The following is a 25,860-nucleotide window of genomic DNA, read 5'->3' on the forward strand; positions in this document are numbered from 1 at the left end:
ATGCCATTATGGGAACCATTCCTATAATATTATGGGAATAGTTCCTATACTATTATAGGAACCATTCCTATAATAATAGGAACCATTCCTATACTATTATAGGAACCATTCCTATACTATTATAGGAACCATTCCTATACTATTATAGGAACCATTCCTATAATAATAGAAACCATTCCTATAATAATAGGAACCATTCCTATACTATTATAGGAACCATTCCTATAATAATAGGAACCATTCCTATAATAATAGGAACCATTCCTATAATAATAGGAACCATTCCTATAATAATAGGAACCATTCCTATAATTATAGGAACCATTCCTATAATAATAGGAACCATTCCTATAATAATAGGAACCATTCCTATAATAATAGGAACCATTCTTATAATAATAGGAACCATTCCTATAACAATAGGAACCATTCCTATAATAATAGGAACCATTCCTATAATAATAGGAACCATTCCTATAATGTTATGGGTAGCATTCCCATAATTATAGGAACTGCTCCCATAATTTATGGTCATAATTCCTATGTTGGTATAAGAAAAAATTCTATAGAATTATCGTAACCGTTTCCATAATTTTCTTTTCGTGTCGGAGTGTATGGATTTATTTAAGAATCCATGTGTATCAGGATTCCTATATGGGAAATCCACATAAGAAACCATGAGTATCTGGATTCCCATGGAAGAAATTCTCATAGGAAACTCTGGGTACCTTAGTTCGATCTAGATATCCATGGTTTCCTCCATGGATTCTTATAAAAATCCATACTTTCCTACATGGATTTTTTTGATAGGGTTAGAAAATTTTTTCCCTAACTTGGAATTTCAAAAGAATCAATTTTTTTAAATAAAATATTTTTTTTCTATCAATTTGTCTTTTCTTATAATCTATGACTGATTTTTTTCTAGGCATAATTTCATTTCACCTTAAAATCGAATTATCTAAGAAGCGAAACATTTATAACATAGGACTAGAATTTATAAAAATTAATTACCTTATTTTATAAAAAAAAAACGGGTTATGTTTCATAAATTTTATCCGCAGTATACAAATTTATTTTCTATATATTTTTTTTCAAACCATGGATGGAATATAATTAACAAGTTCACTGCTGGTAACCGTTAACATGAATGTGCGTTTCCTGACTGCCTATGCTGTAACCAGTAATACTGTCAGGACTCTGTAGAGAAGCTGCGTAAAGTGGATTCACTGGAGTTGCATGAGTGTCAAATTGCGTTGAATCATAAACACTGTGATTCTGAAAAACAAAAAAAACATTCCGCTGTGGTTTCCTTAAATGTAGATCTAGACAAACAAAAAAGGATTGCAAAACAGAAATGATAACAATAATCCTTCATCGAGTTATTCCTTTTCTATGTATAGCTTCTACTCCATTCAAATAAATCGTCATTATTTTAGTAAAAATTTTTGCACTTAAAAAAATTTAACTTGAATCAACAATTTTTAACTTCTCGCTAAGAAAATTGCAAATTTTCAAAAATTCGGGAAGTTATTGGTTTCGGTCCAATTTTCGAAAATCGAATTTCTAAGAGATCTTGACATTTTGAGGTTCTGGGAAGCTATTCTGACTAATTCCAGATGGACGTCCGTGTATGTATGTATGTATGTACGTACGTATGTAAATATCTGTAACTTTTGAACGGATGAACCGATTTTGAACTTTAAGGTGTCATTCGACACGGATTGTTAATATCTAAAAGATGTGAATCATCTTTACACTTACTCACAACATCAATTCTTGTTTGGAGTTGTAACTCTGAATAAGATTACGGGGGTAAAATAACCGAATGGGGGGTTTCGGGGATAATTTGTCGTGGGATGTATTGTCTGGGGAGGTTTCGTCTGGGAATGAAAATGGGCGTAACCGTTGTAACATCCGCGGTAATTGTTACAAGTCTTTTCAAGGTCCACGGTAATAGTAGCATTTGGAATTTCTTTTTAAATGTTAATTATTCAATGAAATCCACATTAAATTGTTCTCTTAATTTTTCTTAAAGTTTTAGATAAGTTAATTATCGATTCAAAAAAAATATTAAGCTGATATCTTATAAAGAATCTTTAAAATATGCTTTTAAAGTTAAACGTACACATGTCAAGCCGCGGTAATACCCACACTTACCCTAGGCTGACATACGTTCGAGATAAATGATGAATTACAAATTGGAGGTTATAGGATCATTAAATAAAACACCAGGAAATCTAATTATTTCTTGCGACGTTTCGTGCACTTTATTTGCACTTCATCGGGCAATCATAATACACGTATCCTGGCATCGTCTACTTAATATTATATTTCTTGTCATATCTCATGAGTACAGGTTACGGTAAACAAATTAGTCAAAAATTAATATAATAATTAATTTAGTCAGTGACTAAGATGGCGAGATTGATATTAGACCACTACAACTCAACTGTACAATTTTGTTGTTAGTTTTTAATAGCTCACTTGATAAAATTGATTAATTATTATATTAATTTTTGACTAATTTGTTTACCGTAACCTGTACTCATGAGATATGACAAGAAATATAATATTAAGTAGACGATGCCAGGATACGTGTATTATGATTGCCCGATGAAGTGCAAATAAAGTGCACGAAACGTCGCAAGAAATAATTAGATTTCCTGGTGTTTTATTTAATGATCCTATAACCTCCAATTTGTAATTCATCATCTATGTATTCACAAGGATCCAAATAATTTATTATATACGTTCGAGATATTAAACTTAAAATTATAACGATAGTCGTCCCACCGAAAGCTTGGGATTTTTTTCCCACCACGATTTCTTCCCCCACCCTTTAAATGTTGGTTTTATGGTGGTGGGGGAAGAAACTGGTGGGAAAAAAATCCGAAGCTATCGTTGAGACGACTATATAAAGAATGTGACAACGATATATGGATCTCTATTCTCTTTATCTCGATGGTCCGAACAGTCAAATGGAGGTATTTAAAAGCCAAGAGACTGATTTTCTTGAGCTAAGTTCTTACGACTCTTGCTTCAAGTCGGCAATGCATTTGGAACAGGAATTTGAGGTTCTTCGAGCAAAAGTTTTTTTTTCAATTCAACAAAATTATACTCGGGTCAAAAATTTAAATCTATCAATTAAATAAATTTTTCTTGAATCAAAAATATCAATTGTAAGGAAAAACTATTCTTGAACCAAAAAAAAGTTTTTTCTTCATAATGATATTCTTGGGTCAAGTACATTCTTTTTGATTCAAGTTATGTTTTACTGTGCATATATATACTCTGCATGCTGTGAAAAAATCACTTAAGCTAGTCTAAAAAAATAAAAAATTTGCACTTAAAATCTAAACATTTAATGAAGGTGCGAATTTATTATAACTACTCAGGAAGAAGCTCAAGGATGTGTGGACAAATAATAATAACATGTAATTTATGTAAAACTATATTATATTTAAAAATAAAATTTTAAAAACATTTTATTTAAATCATTTGAATTCAAGAAAAACATTCACTTTTGAGTGTAATATAATCAACATTCTGAATGAATAGAATAAAAAGTAGGAAATTCGGACGTGCATACTTTTAACGCTTAAGTGATGAAAAAGAGTTTAAATAATTTCAAAAAAACGCAGTTCAAAGGATGTTGTATTAAAGATATTGATTAAAACTTCCAAAGCATTGCGATGAAAATTATTTAATTTGAAATTAAATCTCAAGTAAATCGAAATTGAATATTTCAACTATTAATCACTTTTGTGACTGTTGGCTACAAGTTGTCGCCAGCTGTCTCAGACGTTGGCGACAATCTGCTGCCACAGGGTGAAGTTGAACAGAAAGTTTTTCCACAACTTTTCGTCAACTTATAGCATTTCCAAGTTTTTCCGCTTGGCGACAATCGCAAGTTGTCAACTTACTATCAACTTGGCTATCAACCCTGATAGCCAATCTGACAGCAAGTTAGCGACAATCTACTGCTGCAACTTGCCGTCAAGTGAACGCAAATTTGACATTTTTTAAAGTCAGCGAACTGGGCGCCAACTCTCTGAAAGTAAAAAGCAAAAGTTTGCGTTTCACGAGACGGTAACTGGGCGCCAATTTTCATTAGAAGGTTGAAGGCAAAAGTTGGCATTTCATAAGTTGACATAAAGTTGGATTCACTTTTTCCAGAAAGTTGGCAACAACTTGTAGTCAACAGTTACAAAGACTGAAATTGTCGATAACTTGTGTAAAATTCACTAATCGGAGTGCTAATGATCCCTAATTAACACTAGTAAATTTTCTTTAATTTCGACCGAACTGTACTTCGATTTCTATTGAAGTTGGCTTACAGTATGACTATCGATAAGGTGCAAAGCAAAACTTTCGGTATCGTAGTGCTGACTTGAAGGAACCATGTTTCCCACATAGTCAATTATACGTCGCATGCTCACGAGTTGGGTTACCTCTAAATTTATTAATTTGTAGCCTAAACAAAAGACTGTGAGTATAGTATACCAACAAGGGTTGCATAAAAAAAGTGATTGTGATTAAATAAACTAAAAATAGAAAAAAATATTAATTAACAAAAACCACCCATTCCCACCTCCCGGGAAAAAATGATCAGACCTGACCATACCTGTTCATGTATGATCAGGCTTGAAATTAGACCTGATCATGCCTGTTCATGTATGATTAGGCCTGAAATTAGACATGATCAGGCCTGATCATACCTGTCCATGTCTGTTCATGTCTGAATCGTTGAATACACTCAGGCCTGATCATGCCTGTTCATGTATGATCAGGCTTGAAATTAGACCTTATCATGCCTGTTCATGTATGATTAGGCCTGAAATTAGACATGATCAGGCCTGATCATACCTGTCCATGCCTGTTCATGTCTGAAGCGTTAAATACGCTCATGCCTGATCATACCTGTCCATGCCTGTTCATGCCTGGTCATATATGTTCATGTCTGTTCATGGCTGTTCATGTCTGCTCATAGATCTAAAATTTTGTTGACCAATCTATCACGTATAAGATTTTTATTACTTGAAGTTCATACGAAACTTACTTTTCAACTAAATCTCTTAGGTCAGTGGGTAGCGAGTTACACTTTCGAGCGCAAGGTCCACGGTTCAAATCCTGCACACGCCCGAATTTTTTATTTTTTTTATTTTTATAGCAATAATTATATACATGTATAATTGAATATAGTTATACATAATTATATATAATTATATAGGGCCATTTTTTATATATAATTTTTTTACCCGGATGGGCATGAACAGACATGAACATACCTGATCAGACCTGAACATGCCTGATCAGGCCTGGTCAGGCATGGTCATTTTTCATGTCTGATCAGGCCTGAAGACTCATGCCTGTTCATGTCTGATCAGGTCTGATCATTTTTTCCCGGGCTTCTATCAATGCATAATCGTATGTTTCTATTCGAGCAACACTGGGAATTGCAGCTAGCTTTTTATGTACATTGTAAGTTTGTACACTTAAATTATTTTCATTTGAAAATTTTAGAACCTAATTCGCTATAAAAATCACATTATATACAAGGAGTTTTTTTATTTATATGTGTTTATTTTTTTACTGTTCAACTACTTTTAAAAAGCTTTGACTTTAAAGCCAAATAAAAATCTCATCTATCGATCTATTTTTGTCGATACTTTAATCCTTCTGTCATCGTACTTTGGGGGATTCCCCGGCAAAATACAACACGCAGAAAATTTTATAGTAAAAATTACCCAAAAATTTTAGGTGACAGTGAGACCTCGATATTCTGGAGAATTATGTCATTTGTTTCAGTAATTTGTAATAAAATTTTATTAAAAATTCCCTGATTGAAAACTCCGATTGGATCCGATTGCATTGGATTTAAATCATGGAACTTTCCGACTAAGAACTGATTAAAAGTCAATCGGAAGTTTCCCATTAAATCTGATTAGAATTTTTCAATCGAATTTAATCAGAGTTTTTAATCAGGGCAGTGATGCGGAATGACCGTCATTTTGAGTTACGTTCACAAGACGATCCGCTGACGGTCTTGTGACCGACGATCCTAAATGACGAATCTATTCAAATGCGAAATGACCGTCAAAAATTTTTCGGTCAGAGTCCGTCATTTCGGACCGTCAAAAAATTTTTTGTCACAAATTTGGTCATTAAATTTTTGCTCACAAATTAACGTTTAGTCAAGAATTTTGTCAGTCACAATCAGCTGGATGATTGCACGCAATCTTTTTTTTGAATGTTTGAAAAATTTATTTTTCCCGCGTATTCTTATCTCGTGGTATTTTATTCCTTTCCCGATTGACCTTGAATCTCTTCTCTTAATTTATATCCTACGTCTTCATCTTCAAGTGAGAGAGCGTTAGCCTATTTCGTAGAAAAGGGTCAGAAAAAATAGTAGTAGGGGGCGCATGCACGCTCTGATTAAAAATACTCATTGAAAAGTATTGAAAAAGATGAGAATTGAATACTTTTGAATAAATCCTATTCCACAAGGATTTCGTTTGGACAGAAAATTAATACTTTGCAATTATATTGAATCTAAAAATAATATAAGAATTTCTAAACTGCCAAAGAATTGAAAAAGATTCGAATAAATTGATATTTTTAATCTCTCTGAATCCTCGTCAATAACAAAAAAGTTTCGAATTTTAGGTTACGAGTAGCATTGAAAAAAATTCGAATAAATTGACAGTTTTCAATTTTTCTAAATCTTCCTCAATACCAAAATAGTTCCATATTTCGGGTTAAGATTTAGATTGAAAAAGATTCAAATGAATTGACATTTTTCATTTTTCTGAATACTTTTCAATAACAAAATAATTTCACATTTCGGGTCACGTGTGGGATTGAAAAAATTCAAATGAAATGACAGTTTTTAATCTTTCTGAATTTCCGGCAATACCAAAATAGTTCCATATTTCCAATTATGAGTTGATTTGAAATAAATTAAAATGAATTGACATTTTCCAATCTTTCTGAATACTTCTCAATATCAAAATAGTTCCATATTTTGGATCGAGTGTAGAATTGAAAAGAATTGAAAGAAATTGAGAACTTTCAATTTTTCTGAATCTTTCTCAATACTAAAATAGTTCCATATTTCGAGTTATGACTTGAATTGAAATAAATTAAAATGAATTCAAATTTTCGAATCTTTCTGAATCTTTTTCTAAAATGATGAAAGATTGAATTTTTTTCAATACTTTTGAATCCCATTATAAGAATTAGAAAGTATTCAAATGATCGAAATTTCAATTCCGTTTAATATTTTTCAAAATCTCCGTATGGATTGAAAAGAATTGAAATAATTTTCAATACTTTTCAATGAGTATTTTTAATCAGGGCGCACTACTACACGGAAAAAAAATTCTAGTTAAATTTACAATGCTAACATCGTAATTTGTCCTATTAATTATTGTATTGGTGGACTAGACTTTTCACATCGTAATTTTTACGATGTAGGCTTGGAAATTTCATTTAAGAAATAATACTGCAGACAAACAATACAAAGTCTTAAGCTCTTTAATATAAATTACGATGTAACATCGTAAAATTTGAAGAGAAATTTTAAATAAAAGATTAAAACAATAATCGTTCGGCAGTTGGATTCGAACCCGAGTCCTTTCGAGTGCGAAGTGTCCGACGCCTTGGACCACTCGGCCACTGAAGGGCCTACACTATATGTTGTTTTTAAGATCCATATAAACGACTTGCGGAGGACCCAGTTACTATTTAAAAAGTACGATGTAACATCGTAATTTTTATAGCTTCCATCGTATTATAACAGAGGCAGCACTGTAATATTTATTTTGTTAAAAAGTAAATAGAAATATTAAATGTACGAATAAATATAGTTTTTAGTGTAATTTTTATTTATTTTTTTTTACGATGTTAAATTGTAATTTTTGCAGTAATTTTTAATCCTAAAAGTCTTTGTTAAAAATACGATGTTAAATAGTAAAAAATATAACCCACATAATAAATTTTGAAATAAAACATTTAAAAATTGACGTTAATAAAAGTCTAGTCCGAGATTACGATGTTAACATCGTAAATTTTGGTAGAATTTTCTTTCCGTGTACGACTGAACCATTACTCAACAGCCTGAATAATCACTGTGATTGGTTTCATCCCCGAACAGCTCACACCGAGACTCTTCAAGACTCCAAACCGGGAAAGGGTTCAGAAAATGGCGGTTTCAAAAATTTAATTTATACAAAAGTTATAAAGGTGTTTGTAAGATGTCACCACAGTCGTAACGGTTCGTCATTTTATGAACGGTCGTTGACGGTCTTGTGACGATGACGTGACAGTCAGATTGGCATCATCAGATTGGAGGTATTTAAGAAATTTCTATGTTATCGGTAATTTTTACCATAATTTCATACTATTCTTATGCTGCGATTACTATAGTAATATTTCTATAATTTTTTTATGTAAAAAATACCGTAAAATTCTCTGAGTCTACTTTCCTACCTCAGTGTATAATATTCTATTTTTTTTTTCATAAAATTTTAGTTTCCAATTAAAAAAATGAAATCCATAAGCCCAAGATAAATTTTTTTGATAACCCCATGCTTAAAGCTCCATTAAAATGACTAGACCTTTCAAGGTATTGTCCAGATTTCTAATCGTGACAGAGTAATTGGCAATTTAAATGTCTAATTGAAATTCTGTAGTTATTTTAAAAATTGTAAATTAATTCTCATCGATAATCGATATTGAATGCTGTCAAACATTCAAAGATCGATTATCGGTCTCACCACCCTTACAACATTTCGTAGACGTATTTACATCACTATCATTATTTTCGAGTTTATGATTAACATCAGGAGCAGTACCGGATGATAGGGTCAAATTAGATTCGCTACTAGAGGCACAACACTCAATATTAGGAGGTGTAAATGTGGTTTGGTTGTCAAAATCTAAGTAAAGAGTGCTGGTGCCAACAAAAACTTTCGGGCTAGATTGCATATAACTGGAAAAATTGGGTGTGCTTGAATGAACATTACATTGTTTTATACTATTCTGCATCTCAGGGGTATTGTCTAGTGCGTTTTGGGAACTATAACTACTTTTACCAAGAGTTTTTTGATTATTTTTCGCAGACAAAGAGTACAAGGAAGTTCTTTGTTTTAGGGAAGATAATTTAGCAGTGAACGGCTCATACAAGGGTAAGTGATTATATGGAGTATGGACCTGATAGATGTAGTCACTGTCGGTTTTTAGTGATGAAAAACTCTGCTGATAAGGTAGTGATACTGTATCTTCTTCCATTGCGTCATCTACCTGAGCTTTATATGAAAACATTATAGATGGTTGTGAAACTCTGAAATTTAAAAATAATCATTTGATTAATAAGTAGAGAGATAAATAGTATATTGTGTGACAAGGGATTAAACAATACGATTTCAGACCAGAGTGACGTTGGCCGACATCACCCGCAGTCTAAAATCGTGTTTCAGCCTGTGTCACACACTGTGTTTTTCATGATTTCAAATTGTCAAATTCAAACTTTCGGGTACAGGTCTGGTGAAGTCGTATGCACACCACAAAGGAAGGTAGGACGTGTTAATTCGCCTTCGGATTGGGTAGTAGGGTGGGCCGAAAATCCGCTTTTTTTTTCATTTTCATTATTAATACCGAAAATATTTTTCCTTGTACAAAAAAAAATTTTTCGGAAATCAAAAAAAATTTTAGGTCGATATCTTAGGCTCGTCAAATCCCGCTAAAGTTAGAAGTTGTTTAAAATTTTTTTCCAACCCATTTTGATCGGAAATTTAATTCTCTACAAAAAAGGTCATATAATAAAATTACGTAAAGTTGATAATTACTCAGATAATTGCAATTTTGCTCTAAAAAATGAAATTTTTCAAGATATTATTACTTTTTCAGGGTAAAAAATAAATTTAATCATATAAATTTCACAGGAAATCGAATTTTCTACGAAACAGACCTAATAAAAATTTATTCAAAGTTGATAGTTACAAAGATAATAGCAATTTTTAGTAAAAACCACCAAATAACGAGAAATGTGACTATTTAAACATAAAACTGCCAGTTTCTGAATAACTATAAATTTCAAGTTTTACCAGAAGACCAATTTTGTAAGAAATTTGATTTTCCATGAAATTTATATGATAAAATTTATATTTTACCCTGAAAAAGTGATCATATCTTGAAAAATTATATTTTCTAGAACAAAATTGCAATTATCTCAGTAACTATCAATTTTACGTAATTTTATTATAGGACCTTTTATGTAGAGAATTGAATTTTCGATCAAAATGTGTTGAAAAAAAAATTTTAAACAACTTCAAACTTTAGCGGGATTTGGCGAGCCTAATTTATTGAGCTAAATTTTTTTTTGATTTCTGATAAATTTTTTTTTTGTACAAAGAAAAATATTTTTGGTATTAATAATGAAAATTAAAAAAAAACGTATTTTCGGCCCACTCTATTGGGTAGGCAATTACATACGCGGGTTGGAATGTCCTACTTTCCTCCCTTGGTGTGAAATATCCTATTTTTCATGATACCAGCATCGAAACTTAGTTTCAGTGTCTCTACAGCCCATCGAAACAAACGGTTCCGTAACAAAATATCCGAAGACAAAATAACCGCGACAAAATATCCGTGACAAAATATCCGGGGTCAAAATAACCGCACGACAAAATAACCACACGACATAATATCCGCGCGATAAAATTTAGCGGAAAAACTAAATCAGGACGAAGCAACCGTGACAAAATAACTAAAAGGTCAAATATCAGTTGCCAAAAAAACGTCAAATCGATATATTTGAATAACTAATTAATAATGATTAATTAGGAATTATCAAGCAAGTTTTAACAAGTTTTATTATTGAAGTATACAATAATAATTTTTGTATATAACAATATTATTAATGATCTGCAAATATAATGATCTAATGACATAAATATTTTAATTCATAAATACATTCAAATTATCGAGTATACATTTGTCATGATTAAATTATATTTCAATAGTCATTTATGATAATTGGCAATTACAAAAATATACCCACACACAAAAAAAGCTGTAAAAAACAGCACCCTTTTTTCATAAATTTTATGTGTGTGCGATTACAAAAATGTACCAACACACAAAAAGGTATGAGAAATAGCGCCCTTTTTTTCACGAATTTTGTATGTGTGTGTGATTATAAAAATATGACCATTACCTTATAAATTTTTCTTAAGGATATATTGTCGTGTGATTATTTTGCCCGCGGATATTTTGTCGTGCGGTTATTTTGTCCGCGGAAATGTAGTCGTGGCACCGCAACAAACTGATTTAAAGCCGATGCTGCATACAACTGCTAGCAAATTCGTAACTCAAAAATACCTTCATACAGCGGGCGGAAACATGCGTATTTCTTCCCTTGGAAAAAAACACAATTGTTTCTGCCAAGTGACAGTTATATTTAATGTTCATTTGCAGCCTCATTACTCTTATTTGTTTACTTGTCACTTCAGTTTGCTCATTTCATTTTTTGAGTGACAGTTTTAATTAACCAAATCAAATTAATAAAAAATGAGTGAAAATATTTTTGTTTTATTTACTATTTAATTGGGCTGTACATCTAAACCGGCTTAACCGGTTAAAAAAGTTAACCAGGTTAATTAGCTGGTTAGCTGGTCAGCTTAGCTAATTTAACCGGTTAACTTCGTTAGCTTGGCTAAGCAGCCAAAGGCTTAACCGGTTAATTCAAATTAGCTAGGCTAATTAGCTGAGGGTTTAAACGGTTAAATGGTTAATTTTTTTTTTTCATCTATTCGCTACTTTATCTTAGAAAATGTATAGGAAATATCATATTTCTTTAATTTTAGACTGAAAAAGCTATAACAAAAAATTTATACTATTAGTTAAAAAAAAATCACTCCAATTTTTCGAATTATTTAATTAAAAATATATCGCCTTACTAATGCCAAAAGGACGTATGTCAAAAAAAATTTTATTTTCGTTTTTTTCTGGATATATTTTGTTGTTACATTCCCAAGTTTATCCGAAAAAAAAAATTTTTTAATACGCCTTTTTGGTTCTACAGAGCCAAAAGGGCGTATATTTTGAGATACACCTTTTTGGCATTAGTAAGGCGATATATTTTTAATTAAATAATTCGAAAAATTGGAGTGATTTTTTTTTAACTAATAGTATAAATTTTTTGTTATAGCTTTTTCGGTCTAAAATTAAAGAAATATGATATTTCCTATACATTTTCTAAGATAAAGTAGCAAATAGATGAAAAAAAAAAATTAACCATTTAACCGGTTAAACCCTCAGCTAATTAGCCTAGCTAATTTGAGTTAGCCGTTTAAGCCTTTGGCTGCTTAGCCAAGCTAACGAAGTTAACCGGTTAAATTAGCTAAGCTGACCAGCTAACCAGCTAATTAACCTGGTTAACTTTTTTAACCGGTTAAGCCGGTTTAGATGTACAGCCCTACTATTTAATAAGTGACTGTAAATCGCATATTTCTCATTCTCTAACAGTTCTCCGCATCATCAGCTTGAAAGTAACTTGTTTCTTACTAGCTGCTGACACTGAATCTTGAAACTCCGATACAGGTAATCATGAAAACTATAGTGTGTGACTCAGGATAAAACACGATTTCAGACTGCGGGTGATGTCAGCCCTCGCCTGCGGCTCAGGCAGCCAACTTCACCCTAGTCTGAAATCGTCTTGTTTCATCCCTTGTCACACAAAATACTAGTAATATTTATAGTCCGTATTTCCCGCTAACCTGAATTAGTATTGAATATTGATGGAAATAAACAGAATGAAATATCTGTAATGATTATACATACCCAAAAAATTCAGACAAGAAAGTATGATAAACCAATGGAGTAAATAGCGTGAGATACACGACAGCTGTTATGTCAACCACACATAATCCCACAAGATTTTGTGTGTAATTTAATAAGCCTGCTCCTATTGATTGTACCAGATTTAAAGTTGTCAATATTCCAACATAAACATAAAAACTTTTACGAGCTAAAAATTAAAAAAATTATTTTTGAGGAAACATAATTTTGTTTACTCCAATAATGAGACATTATTGCGATGCATAAAAAGCAATAAATTAAAGAAAATCTTACTTGGTAAGTTTAATCTGTCTCGTAATCTTGTCCACGGAAGTATCAAGATAAAAAAATATATCAAAGTGAATACAAGACTACTGCAAAACCAAAACATCATGCCACCATGACCAAATACATAAAAGTCCCGACTGGGAATATGGAATGTGTCATCTGGCAAAACTAGTTCCAGAGTGCCTTGAGTTATTGTAAAAGTTAAAGCTATGAGAGATGTAGCGAATAGGACTCTTCTTATACTCGATCGGCTATCAAGATGTCCTGATAATATAAACAATATTTTTAAATTAATTCAAGTTCATTTTGATTAATAGTGTTTTTATCATTCATGTGATATAAGTGCTATCTTGGCGCAGGCTTTTTTGTTCGCCAAATAGCTGTTTGTCCATTCAACTGTTTCTACAACATTTGTGTGCGTTATACGATAATCTGCATGCGACAAGTAAACTTGTCGCACTCAAATTTATTTGTCACATGCAGATTATCGTATAACCCACAAAAATGTCGTGGAAACAGTTGAATGGACAAACAGCTACTTGGCGAACAAAACACCCGGGAAAAAAGAATTATATATGGTCATATATAGATCACATATGGTCATATATAGATCACATATGGACATATATGACTATACATGGGAATATATAGTTTTCGATTGTTATTGTATATGAATATATATAACTATATATAGGTTAGGGTGCTTCGTTTCCGGCGTAAGTATTTTTTTCGTTGCTCATCAAGCAAAATATTATTTTTTATGCTGCAACAAAAATTCCTGCCAAGTTTGAGCTCTTAATTCCAATTTCAAGTACATTCCATTTGATTTCAAAGATTTCCCATTTAAAACACATGTAAATAAAATTACTTTTTTTTTTCATTTCTAATACTCAGCTGCGTTTTATGATATCGATGTGAGTTTGGTCGCAAATTGTAGGGCATTTGGTGTTCTTCAAAAGTGGCCATAGTTAGTTAGCTGAAATTCCAGCTGCTTTACTTGTGTCCGTTGCGGAACTCATTTTTCCTATGAAATTGACCTTTATTGGCTTGCAGAATGTAAACCAATGGAAGTACACTAAAAATGTTAATAGAAATTTTATAGGAAATTTTATTCCCTTTAAAAAAAGTCCTATGAGTCAAGTCGCTCAAGCCTATAGTTTCCGAGTTATAGTAATTTTTATAATTTGAAAAATAAAATATAAAAAAAAAACAATTACAATTGATATTATATTTTTCGAATTATTAAAATTACTATAACTCGGAAACTATGGACTTGAGCGACTTGACTCATAGGACTTTTTTTAAAGGGAATAAAATTTCCTATAAAATTTCTATTAACATTTTTAGTGTACTTCCATTGGTTTACATTCTGCAAGCCAATAAAGGTCAATTTCATAGGAAAAATAACTTCCGCAACGGACACTAGTAAAGCAGCTGGAATTTCAGCTAACTAACTATGGCCACTTTTGAAGAACACCAAATGCCCTACAATTTGCGACCAAACTCACATCGATATCATAAAACGCAGCTGAGTATTAGAAATTAAAAAAAAAAGTAATTTTATTTACATGTGTTTTAAATGGGAAATCTTTGAAATCAAATGGAATGTACTTGAAATTGGAATTAAGAGCTCAAACTTAGCAGGAATTTTTGTTTCAGCATAAAAAACAATATTTTGCTTGATGAGCATCGAAAAAAATACTTTCGACGGAAACGAAGCACCCTAATATAGGTATATATAATAATATATGGTCATACATAAAAGTGAACATGAAAATTTCTTACATCTCGATATCATACACATCGAATATCAATCAACCAATTTTTACTGTAATAACAATAATCAATCAACCAATATCATTATATTTTGCTTTTTCGAAAGTGATTATATTCTTTCAATCTTAAGTAGCACAACTAAACTTCGTTGTAACTGTCGGTCGCATAGCCTAGTCGTCAAAGCGTCGGTCTCTCGTACGGAAGGTCCCGGGTTCGAATCCTACTGAAGCGGGTGTGGTCATTAATAAGTCTAGCGCTTTTTCTCTGAATTAAAATTTCCAATTCGATTAGGAATTCAATTATTCGCAGGTCTGATAATCTCTGCGTTGCCAAAATAATTAAAAAAAAAGTTTTTAATTCAGTTAAAATTTCTATACATAGTCATGTCAAGTCATATATGGCCATATCAAGCTATATATAGTCATATCAAACTATATATGCCCATATATTGTCAATTTCTATACATAGTCAGGTCAAGTTATACATAGTCATATCAAGCTATATATGGCCGTATAAAATTATATATTGTTATATATCACCAATTTCTATATATGGCCATATATGTCACATTTATATATGGCCATATATAACTCGTTTTTCCCGGGCAGCGAGCACTAAAATAGTACTCATATCGCATTAGTAATAAAAAAAAGTATGTTCAATTCGTGCGGTGTTGTCGATTACCCGCACGAGCAAATGAGCGCACTTCGTTCGTGCGCTCAACTTTGCTCTCGTGGGCAATCGACAACTTACCGCACTAGTTGTACATTATACTATTATTCAACGCATGCCTGATTATCGCAACTTATCATGTCTGCAAAGCAAACCCTAAATGACCGTTTACCGATCGGTGGTTAATAATTCGTCAAAAAGCAAATGGCGTCCCATGTTCCTCCACAGCGTGTGTTTATGGGGTCATAAACAACCGCATTTGAATCCATAAACACATTCCTTCAAAGCCATTATCGACTGTTCTCAAAAACAAACTCTACTATTATCACTAAAGCAAATAATCTCGACACTAAATATATTCAGAATGAGTAGTACAATAAACCTAACAACTTTGATGTCAGTGTCTACGTATGAATACGTTGGTTATTTTTTATTAATTAAAATAAATAAGAAATGAGTGGTGAGAGAAGTCAAGAACTAGTATCATATAGATCCTCACCTGATTTAGGGTTTACTTTGCTGACATAATAATTCGCAAAAATCAGACAATTGTTGAATAAAGTATAGTGCATAGCACGTGGGTTAAGTCTTTATCCGTCAAACACAATGTTCTTAGCACTCGTCTCTGGTGCACACTAAGCACTCATTGGCGCTCGTGCGTGTGTACCTACGACTCGTGTTAAAAACATTATGCTTCCCGGATAAAGACTCACTTAACCCACTCGCTATGCAATGTACTGTTGGCTGTACGGGATAACCCAGAGGCCAGCTGGGCAAACAACCCAGCAAGAGAAAAAAAAATGTACTGTTTTTTTCTTAAGAATTTTTTCTTAGAATTGGTACTATTTTGAACAAATTTTATTACATTATAAGGTAAGAGACCTAGTACCCGATCAGGGAACTAGTATCCAATCACTCATGTATTTGTGTATTTATATTTACTGGATTTTACTAAATATAGATATACAAACACATGGAGTGATCGGGTACTAGTTCCCTGATCGGGTACTAGGTCTTTTTAGGAATGGTAAAATCGATTCTAATTCTACTCGAGAATCGATTTTGTGGCCAAAAAACTCGATTATTTCGACTCAACTCCCAGTTATCAGAATTAATCAAGAATCGAATCTTAGTGATCGAGTCTATAATTTATTTTTAATCCCGAACTAACGACCCTATTGAATGAAAAATGCCGTGAAGTAATTGTATATTTTATTACGAAAATATTTCAAATTAAGCGCCCTCTGTGCGTTCGCGTCGTTTTCTTACCTTACATTTTATTAATTTTAACCAATCATCTTACAAATATTTTAATGACATATATAGTTTATTTTTTTTTCATTATCGCATGAAGGTAGTATCTAAATAATATGCAACTCATTTTCGGAATGTAGTCTGTAGCTGTACTAGTATATGTCATATTTGTCTGTACCAGTTTAGTCATAATTGTTTAGTCACCATGACATTAATATTTTCAAACTTTTCTTTTTTAATAAAATATAAAGTTTCTAATATTTTAATAAATTTGCATTTTACGGAACGGATTTTTTAATCTCACTTTATTTTTTAAGCTAAAAAAATATTTAAAATTTTAATTTTCTTGAAAAAAAATTTTTTTAACTTAGAATCGATTAAATTCAAAAGACTAGATTCTTGAGATTGATTAGTCTGAGAATCGAAATTTATAAAAAAAATCGGAATCGAGAATTGATTGGTCATCTTAAATTTCTATCCCTAATTCTGGGTCTAGTAAAGATGCACAGAAATTATCTCGTGCTTAAAAATTTGCTTGTGAAATTCAAATTTTTGCATTAAATTATTCGAGTTAAATATAATAAATTATCGTACTCAAACTCGGTGAGCTCACAAAATCACACTTTAGCCTGTTTAGAAATTTTGTTTTACTACTCAAAATATGTATAAATATAATCCACATGATTATTATTCAATATTTTGTGTCGGATTGGAAAAATACATTTTTTCTAATAGAGTATTTTTTGGAGCTTTTTAATTAAAGGGCAGCCTTAAATGTACACGTTAAATGTAATTAACGTGTGTAATTGAGTTTGTAAATTGTATAAATACCCATATATTGAATATGATTTATATTATTTTACACTTAATAATAAGAACACTCATGCAATAAATTATTTATCAACATACCGAATGCTAATCCAAAAATTACGACACTCATTTCAGTAGACAACAAGAAAAATCTCACTGTAACCCATAATACTTTATCAGCTTTCCCGCCAACGTTAGTAGCAGCATCAACCGTCATGGATACCACGCATCTTATCACTGATATTACTACATTACAAATAACGAGCCCATAGAATGCTAAGAATATTGGGCTACTAGTTGCTCTTAATTTAAGCCGGGCCCGATTAAATCGTATTGCTATGAACAACAATAGTAGTAGATTGGGTACTAATATCACTACGTCCCATATTCTTACTCTGGAATTAAAAAGTATACATCGTTAATAAATGATCAAGTCACACAGTAAAAACTATTGTTAAAATATATGTGTTAAAAACGATCGGTGTTAAGTTTTTTGTGTTGATTATTTTTAGTTAAATTAACAAATTTTGCTGTGTTGTTTTAAAATTTTAAAACGAAGGTAAAAGACCCAGTTATTGACCCTGGCCCAATTTCTGAGCTTTTAAATTTATTTCTTACTTACTTAAAAAACTATAACTTTAAAAAGAAAATCAATTTTTCCTTAATTTATTGTCATTTATTCTGAGCCTAATTAATGGCAATTTAAAAAACAAACAAAATATTAACTAAATAAAAACAAATATTTTAGCCATAAGTGGCTGAGAAAGCCATTTTTTAAGTAGAGTCTAAACAGTTTACGTTAGGAGGTACGACGATTGAATCTGTGCACTAATTATCATGTAAGTCATAAAATTTAACTAAAAATAGATGGATAGATCGATATTTAATTGAAATTTATTTTAATACATTTATAAAACATATTAAAATGAGTTTTATTGTTTAAATTTGAGGGTCAATAACTAGGCTCAATTTTATAGGTATGGTGGAGTTGTTGACCCTAAAATTATAACGTACTGCGAGCGAGGTTATCTGTTTAATTCCTTGTCTATAAAATGTAAAAATAGCAATATTTATAATTTTCTTAAATTATTTTCTACTATTATTCACAATACAGTGATAAATTAAAATTTAATATTCATTTTTAAAAATAAAAGATCATAATTAGATCTTGAAAGTACATATTCTTGGAGTGATAAAATTATTGTAAAAATAATGTCAATTTCGATAGTATTTTAATTTTTTATGACTCTTTTAGTTGAATAATATTTTTATTATGACAAAATTAATTTTTTTATTGTTTTTTTATTCAAGAGTTTAAAAAAAAAGACAACGAGCTACGATGAAAAATAATGAGAACAGGCGCTAGCTAAAGTGACTTTAATTATTTATATTGTAAATATTCAAAAATTATGTTTTTGTTATAATAAATATTTAATTTATTTATCTAAATAATAGTTTTAGTTTATTGAAACTTGGTAAGTACTTCATAGCCTAATCATGGTTTGTGTAATTTGAGGGTCAGAAACTAGGCCACTGTGAGGTTCAGAAACTGCGACCTGATAAATTCTGAGGGTCAGAAACTAAGTCTCTGAATGTCAATTTTTAAAACGTCGATTTAAATCATTAATTGAATTCAAATAATTATTTTACGCGCATGACTTTATTTGACAAATGATAAACTAGTCGATAGAATTATTATTTTTCTCATTGAATTAAATCTTACATTAATTATTATAGTATAACCCCAACCGGCACTCTAAAAAGGTCAGAAACTGGGCCCCTTACCTTACCTTCTTTATTAAAATTTTAAAAAATTGTGACCTTATTAATCATCGTTTCAAGAGTATTCTGCTGAATTTCCATAAAAAAATATTTAAAAATAAGCCAGTGGTAGTAGGGAGAGACGGGTCACCTTAAAAAAAAATTCTCCATGTGGTAGGCAGGATAACTCATGACTGCTTCATCTAATATATAATAGTATTTTAATTTTTATGACTCTTTTAGTTGAATAATATTTTTATTATCACAAAATTAATTTTCTTATTTAAGAGTTTAAAAAAAAAGACAACGAGCTACGATGAAAAATAATGAGAACAGGCGCTAACTAAAGTGACTTTAATTATTTATATTTTAAATACTGAAAAATTAAGTTTTTGTAATAATAAATATCTAATTTATTTATCTACATAATAGTTTGAGTTTATTGAAACTGGGTCGTACTTCATAACCTAATCATGGTTTGTGTAAACCTGAAAAATTTTGAGTCAGAAACTAAGTCTCTGAAATGTACTTGAAGATCGGAACGTTTTTCGTGCAACGAAAATAAAAACTAGACAGTAAACAAATCTACTGGATGACTAGATTTTCAAAATGTTTCGCATATAGTTGCTGGTATATCTGCCGAAAATCTTAGGCCATCCGTAACTTCGAGAACTTCTGCTTAAGCAGTCGAATTACAAAAATTTTTTCATTTTCATTGAGCGAAAAACGTTCCGATTTTCAGGTACATTCTTTCGATGTCAATTTTCGAGACGTCAATTTAAATTATTAATTGAATTCAAATAATTATTTTACGCGCATGACATTATTTGACAAATGATTAACTAGTCGATAGAATTATTATTTTTCTCATTAAATTAAATCTTACTTTTTAATTACTATAATATAACCCCAACCGGCACTTTAAAAAGGTCAGAAACTGGGCCCCTTACTTTATTTAACACTTTAAAAGTGTTATCTAGTACGAAAATCATAATTATTAATATTTTTTTGGTGTTACTTCGAAGTTAACACTAAATTTATTATGAAAACTCAATAGAGTCACGAAAGAATTATTCGAAAAATGAAAGTGAAATTGACATTTTATGAATGTCAATTATATTCAAAAATTTTAATTATTAAGATATTGAAGTTATAGTTCAATAAATGCTGGAATGTTTATCATATACACTTATCCAAAAAATTAAAGGAACAAAAATATTTTATAAATTTTTTAGTGATTTTTGGAACGCTGTATTTTCGTGAAAAATAATCGTATCGAAAAAACAAAAAAAGCAAATTGAAGCTTGAAGTCTCTAGTTTGAAGATCTTTCAGCAAAATATTTTTTCGAGCCACGGTTTTTGCGGAATCATAAGAAAAAGGTCGAGACAAAAAAAAAATTTTTTCCGAAAAACGAGATAAAACAAGAATTTTTCTACTTTTTTTTTTTTACGTTTTATTCAGTTTTTTTTTTTTTTTTCGTTTTTCGGAAAAAATTTTTTTTTTTTTCTTTACCTTACATTTACTGAATAACTAACACAAAAATGAAAGGAAATCCGAAAAAATTGATTTTTTCATTTTGATAACGATTAGACAATTGAAGGAACAAAACTTGTTCCTTTAATTGTTTTGCAAAACTTTGAGCAATCGGACCAGACAAACGGTTCAATGGATCAATCTGAAAATTTCCAGGGTTTTTGAGGGTACATTAAGCTGTAAATTTACCTAGCAACATTATTTTTTTTATCAATATGTGCAGAGTAGCGATGAGTCGACTATAAAACCAGAAAATGGCCATTTTTTAAGGGTTTTTCAAATGGATATCACGGATAAAAAAAAAATTTTTTTTGAAAAAATCGAAAATAGAGCTTGTAGGGAATTTATTCAAGTTTATTAAACTGCCCTTAAAATTGCTGTGCGGCCATTATTCGCTGAGATATCAATAATCAAAGACAAAAGGATCTTTTTTCATTTGAAGGCTGATACCTCGGCAGCAAATTGACGTACAGAGAAACAAAAAAAGCAAATTGTAGCTGAATAAATTTCCTAAGCGAGCCATGAATTCGTTTTTTTAAAAAAAATTTTCCCGGCCCCGTAGACCTTAAAATTAAAATCAAAAAATTTAGAAAAATTTTGTCTCGACCTTTTTCTTATGATTCCGCAAAAACCGTGGCTCGAAAAAATATTTTGCTGGAAGATCTTCAAACTAGAGACTTCAAGCTTCAATTTGCTTTTTTTGTTTTTTCGATACGATTATTTTTCACGAAAATACAGCCTTCCAAAAATCACTAAAAAATTTATAAAATTTTTTTGTTCCTTTAATTTTTTGGATAAGTGTATATGATAAACATAATTTTTCAATATTTAAAATATAAATAATTAAAGTCACTTTTGCTAGCGCCTGTTCTCATTATTTTTCATCGTAGCTCGTTGTCTTCTTTTTTAAACTCTTGAATAAAAAAACAATAAAAAAATTAATTTTGTCATAATAAAAATATTATTCAACTAAAAGAGCCATAAAAATTAAAATACTATCGAAATTGACATTATTTTCGCAATAATTTTATCACTCCAAGAATATGTACTTTCGAGATCTAATTATGATCTTTTATTTTCAAAAATGAATATTAAATTTTAATTTATCACTGTATTGTGAATAATAGTAGCAAATAATTCAAGAAAATTATAAATATTGCTATTTTTACATTTTATAGACATGTAATTAAACAGATGACCTCGCTCGCAGTAAGTTATTATTTTAGGCTCAACAACTCCAACATACCTTTAAAATTGAGCCTAGTTATTGAGCCTCAAATTTAAACAACAAAACTCATTTTAATATGTTTTATAAATGTATTTAAATAAATTTCAATTAAATATCGATCTATCCATCTATTTTTAGGTAAATTTTTTTGACTTACATGATAATTAGTCCACAGATTCAATCGTCGTACATCCTAACGTAAACTGTTTAGACTCTACTTAAAAAACGGCTTCCTCAGCCGCTTATGGCTAAAATATTTGTTTTTATTCAGTTAATATTTCGTATGTTTTTTAAATTGCCATTAATTAGGCTCAGAATAAATTACAATAAATTAAGAAAAAATTGATTTTCTCCCGTGTAAAAAAAATTTCTTCCAAAAAGATTCCAAAAAAGTTTTGCATGTGGAACTTCTAAACATGAGACAGATTAGAACTTCGAATGGAACTTTTTTGGAACGTTAGTAATTTTGATGGTAAATAAAAAGTTTTTATGAGTGAATTTAGAGTAAAAAAAGAACGTTCTTAGAAATTTTTGGAATTTTAAATGGAAATTCAAAAAAAGTTCCATAATCACCACTTTTGGCCTTTTTCGAAAGCTAAAATAACGTTCCAAAAACATTCAAAAATGGTTCAAAAATCGTTACTTTACAACTTATTATAGAACTAAAGTAGATGTTCCAAAAACATTCCAAAAAAGTTCCAGAATCACCACTTTTGACTTTTTATGGACTAAAAAAGGCGTTTCAAAAACTTTCCAAACTCACTTCTTTTGCATCTTTTGTAGAATAAAGACGTTCCAGAAACATGCCAAAATAGTTAAAAAATCACTACTTTTGAATTTTTTATAGAACTAAAAAAAACGTCCATAAAAAATTCCAAAAAAGTTCCTAGAAAGTCCTTTTTTGACTCTAAATTCGCTCATAACAACTTTTTTTTTACCATCAAAATTACTAACGTTCCAAAAAAGTTCCATTCGAAGTTCTAATCTGTCTCATGTTTAGAAGTTCCATATGCGGAACTTTTTTGGAATCTTTTTCGAACGAATTTTTTTTACACGGGCTCTTTAAAGTTATAGTTTTTTAAGTAAGAAAAAAGTTGATAAGGTCAGAAACTGGGCCAGGGTCAATAACTGGGTCTTTAAACTTCGAAAAAAAATAATTACCAAAATAAGGTCTTTTTTTAATCAGAAACTTTTTCCCTCTTACCACAATATTTTTTACTGTGTTATAAGTCATGTCTCTAAACTATCCCTGATTAAAAAATATGATTAAAAAGTATTTAAAATGATTTGTTTTTTAATCATTTTAAATACTTTTTAATCCTTCAAATCATTTCTAATCCTGTCTCTTATGGACGTTTAACGTCCCTGATTAAAAAAGTGAATTGAAAAGTATTGAAAATTATCTCAATTCTTTTCAATCCCTCGGCGGTTTTGGAAAGTATTGAATGGAATTGAAATTTCGATCGTTTGAATACTTTCCAATTCCAAAGTGGAATTCGAAAGTATTGAAAAGAATTCAATCTTTCATCATTTCAATTAAAGTATTGAGAAGGATTCGGAAAGATTCAAAAATTTCAATTCATTTCAATCTTTTTCAATCCCACTCATGACCCGAAATATGAAATTATTTAGGTATTGAGAAGGATTCAGAAAGATTCAAAAATTTCAATTCATTTCAATCTTTTTCAATCCCACACTTGATCCGAAATATCGGATTATTTAGGTATTGAGAAGGATTCGGAAAGATTCTAAAATTTCAATTCATTTCAATCTTTTTCAATTCCACACATGACCCGAAACGTGATATTATTTAGGTATTGAGAAGGATTCAGAAAGATTAAAAATATCAATTCATTTGAATCTTTTTCAATTCCTCGGAAGTTCAGAAATTCTTTTATTATTTTGGGATTGAAAAGTATTCATTTTATGTCAAAATGAATACCTTGGGGTATAGAAAGTATTCGAAAGGATTCATTTCTCATCTTTTTCAATACTTTTCAATTCACTTTTTTAATCAGGGGTGTGAAATCATTTTTAATCATTTTTTTAAATCAGGGATTATATATATAAATGTATAACCTTGAGTCCTGAATTTCTTTGTATAAAACTAGCTTGCAATAATGTTCATTGTCAAGCATGGTTGAACTGACATTTGGATCCACAGTAGTCACCAAATCCAATGGTTTTCTCCAACCTTCAGAAACCGTTTGTTCCCCGCCTCCATACATTGCTGGGTTTTTAATTCATTCGCAATCTACATGTCACTTTGGTTAAATAACTTAAATATATCAGTATATATTTACATATATAAATTATCGAGTATAAACAGCCGTCGATTCATCAATTAATCACCACTGATTGATTCATTGACTTCATAATAAATAACATAACCTCCAGTCTATCAAACTCTTCAAATTCAAAGAACCAACTGATTTTCAAACGTCAAATTGATCTGAATAAATATAAAAATTCATTAATAATTATAAATATCTAGTATTGATATATCATAAAAAAATAAATATGAAAACAATTAAAATTAAATTAAATGACTAAAAAAATTTACGTAATTTTAATTTGTCAGTAAATTTGACACATGATAAAAAAAAATCGTAATCTATTGAGCTGTCAAAATTACTGAGTGATAAATTCACGTACCGAAATTTATTATTTGTGTTATGACTCGATGTCGTTTATTGTGACGTCTTGACTTCCTTTTAATTTTCAACACAGTATTGTTTGGCTTTCATTTACGAAACACTCGTCAATTTACGTCACGCAAAATTTTTTTTATTTTACGCTGACGGATTTTTGTTGACATTTTTTTTATAAATTTCTTAAACACTCGACTTGCGGTTTTTTATGTAAGTCCACAAAAAAAAACTGTACATACTATATTTCAGAGCAATTACTATAAATCCAACATGTAAACCGCTCGGCTTCATACCCAATTTATTTTATTTTTTATGTAAGCGAATATAAAAAAAAAAATATAATTTTTTTATTTTTTTATACTTAATTGTACAGAGGCAATAAAATGGATGATTTTAAAAAAGTTTATTAAAGTAATTACGTTTGATAAAATAAATGATTAAGTTTTATTTAATTAAAACGTAGTATAGAATAAAGTGATTCTTTGGTTTGACGTTTGATTACTTTTTTTTCCCTCGACTGTAGCGAGACATAGAAAACAACATGGATACTAGTGTTGCAAAAAAACAATCGATTAATCGAATAATCGATTTTTTAGTTTCAACAATCGATTTTTTTAAATCGATTCTGTGTGCTTCGATTAATCGATTGGAAATCGATTAAAATTTTAAAATACGATTTTTAAAAATCGATTTTTTTTTTATAAAATATTTAAAAAAATTTTTTTTCTTTTAATTTCGTAGATCAATCCCTGCAATAATTTTCAATTACTTTAAGGGGGGGGGGGTAGGGTTTTAAAGGCGAAAAAAAAGCATATTTTTGCGATTTTTTCCCGGCGAGATGAGTAATATAATTTCATTAAACTTCATTACATATTATTGTACAACTTTTAAAGAATATCAGAAAAAATTTTCAACGAAAAATATTGATCAATAAGCTGCACTGTTAAAAAAATTGTTTGAATTTTTAAAACATTGTATATAACGCAATAAACACATACATTTGTGCTTGAAATTTCATTACTAATTTCATATAGAATTTAAAATAC

General features: G+C 30.2%; 1 protein-coding gene across 2 annotated transcripts; it reads right to left on the bottom strand.

The window, feature by feature from the left end:
* Nucleotides 1-494: 494 nt before the first annotated feature.
* On the bottom strand, nt 495-25,351 carry LOC130669496 (transmembrane protein adipocyte-associated 1 homolog). Of its 2 annotated transcripts, none has more exons than XM_057472439.1 (7): nt 24,819-25,351; nt 24,243-24,615; nt 17,740-18,035; nt 13,135-13,392; nt 12,844-13,030; nt 9,214-9,343; nt 495-1,275 (listed from the first exon to the last, which is right to left on the bottom strand). In XM_057472439.1, the coding sequence occupies exons 2-7, from the start codon at nt 24,389-24,391 to the stop codon at nt 1,123-1,125; spliced, it is 1,173 nt and encodes a 390-aa protein (XP_057328422.1). In that variant the 5' UTR covers nt 24,392-24,615; nt 24,819-25,351; the 3' UTR covers nt 495-1,122. The 2 variants fall into 2 exon arrangements, with proteins under 2 accessions (XP_057328422.1, XP_057328421.1); XM_057472438.1 differs by lacking the exon at nt 495-1,275 and having other exon boundaries at nt 3,504-9,343; nt 24,819-25,099; nt 25,234-25,340.
* Between the last annotated feature and the right edge of the window lie 509 nt (nt 25,352-25,860).

Source organism: Microplitis mediator, chromosome 6 (assembly GCF_029852145.1).
Source record: "Microplitis mediator isolate UGA2020A chromosome 6, iyMicMedi2.1, whole genome shotgun sequence".
Lineage (NCBI taxonomy): Eukaryota > Metazoa > Arthropoda > Insecta > Hymenoptera > Braconidae > Microplitis > Microplitis mediator.

What these genes read in the sequence shown, in the direction of transcription:
- LOC130669496 (XM_057472438.1), bottom strand. Translation starts at nt 24,391, where the DNA reads ATGTATGGAGGCGGGGAACAAACGGTTTCTGAAGGTTGGAGAAAACCA. An exon ending in AGACAGATTAAACTTACCAA is followed by an intron (nt 13,031 to 13,134) that starts GTAAGATTTTCT and finishes TTTAATTTTTAG; the next exon opens with CTCGTAAAAGTTTTTATGTT. An exon ending in TTCTTGTCTGAATTTTTTGG is followed by an intron (nt 9,344 to 12,843) that starts GTATGTATAATC and finishes TTTAAATTTCAG; the next exon opens with AGTTTCACAACCATCTATAA.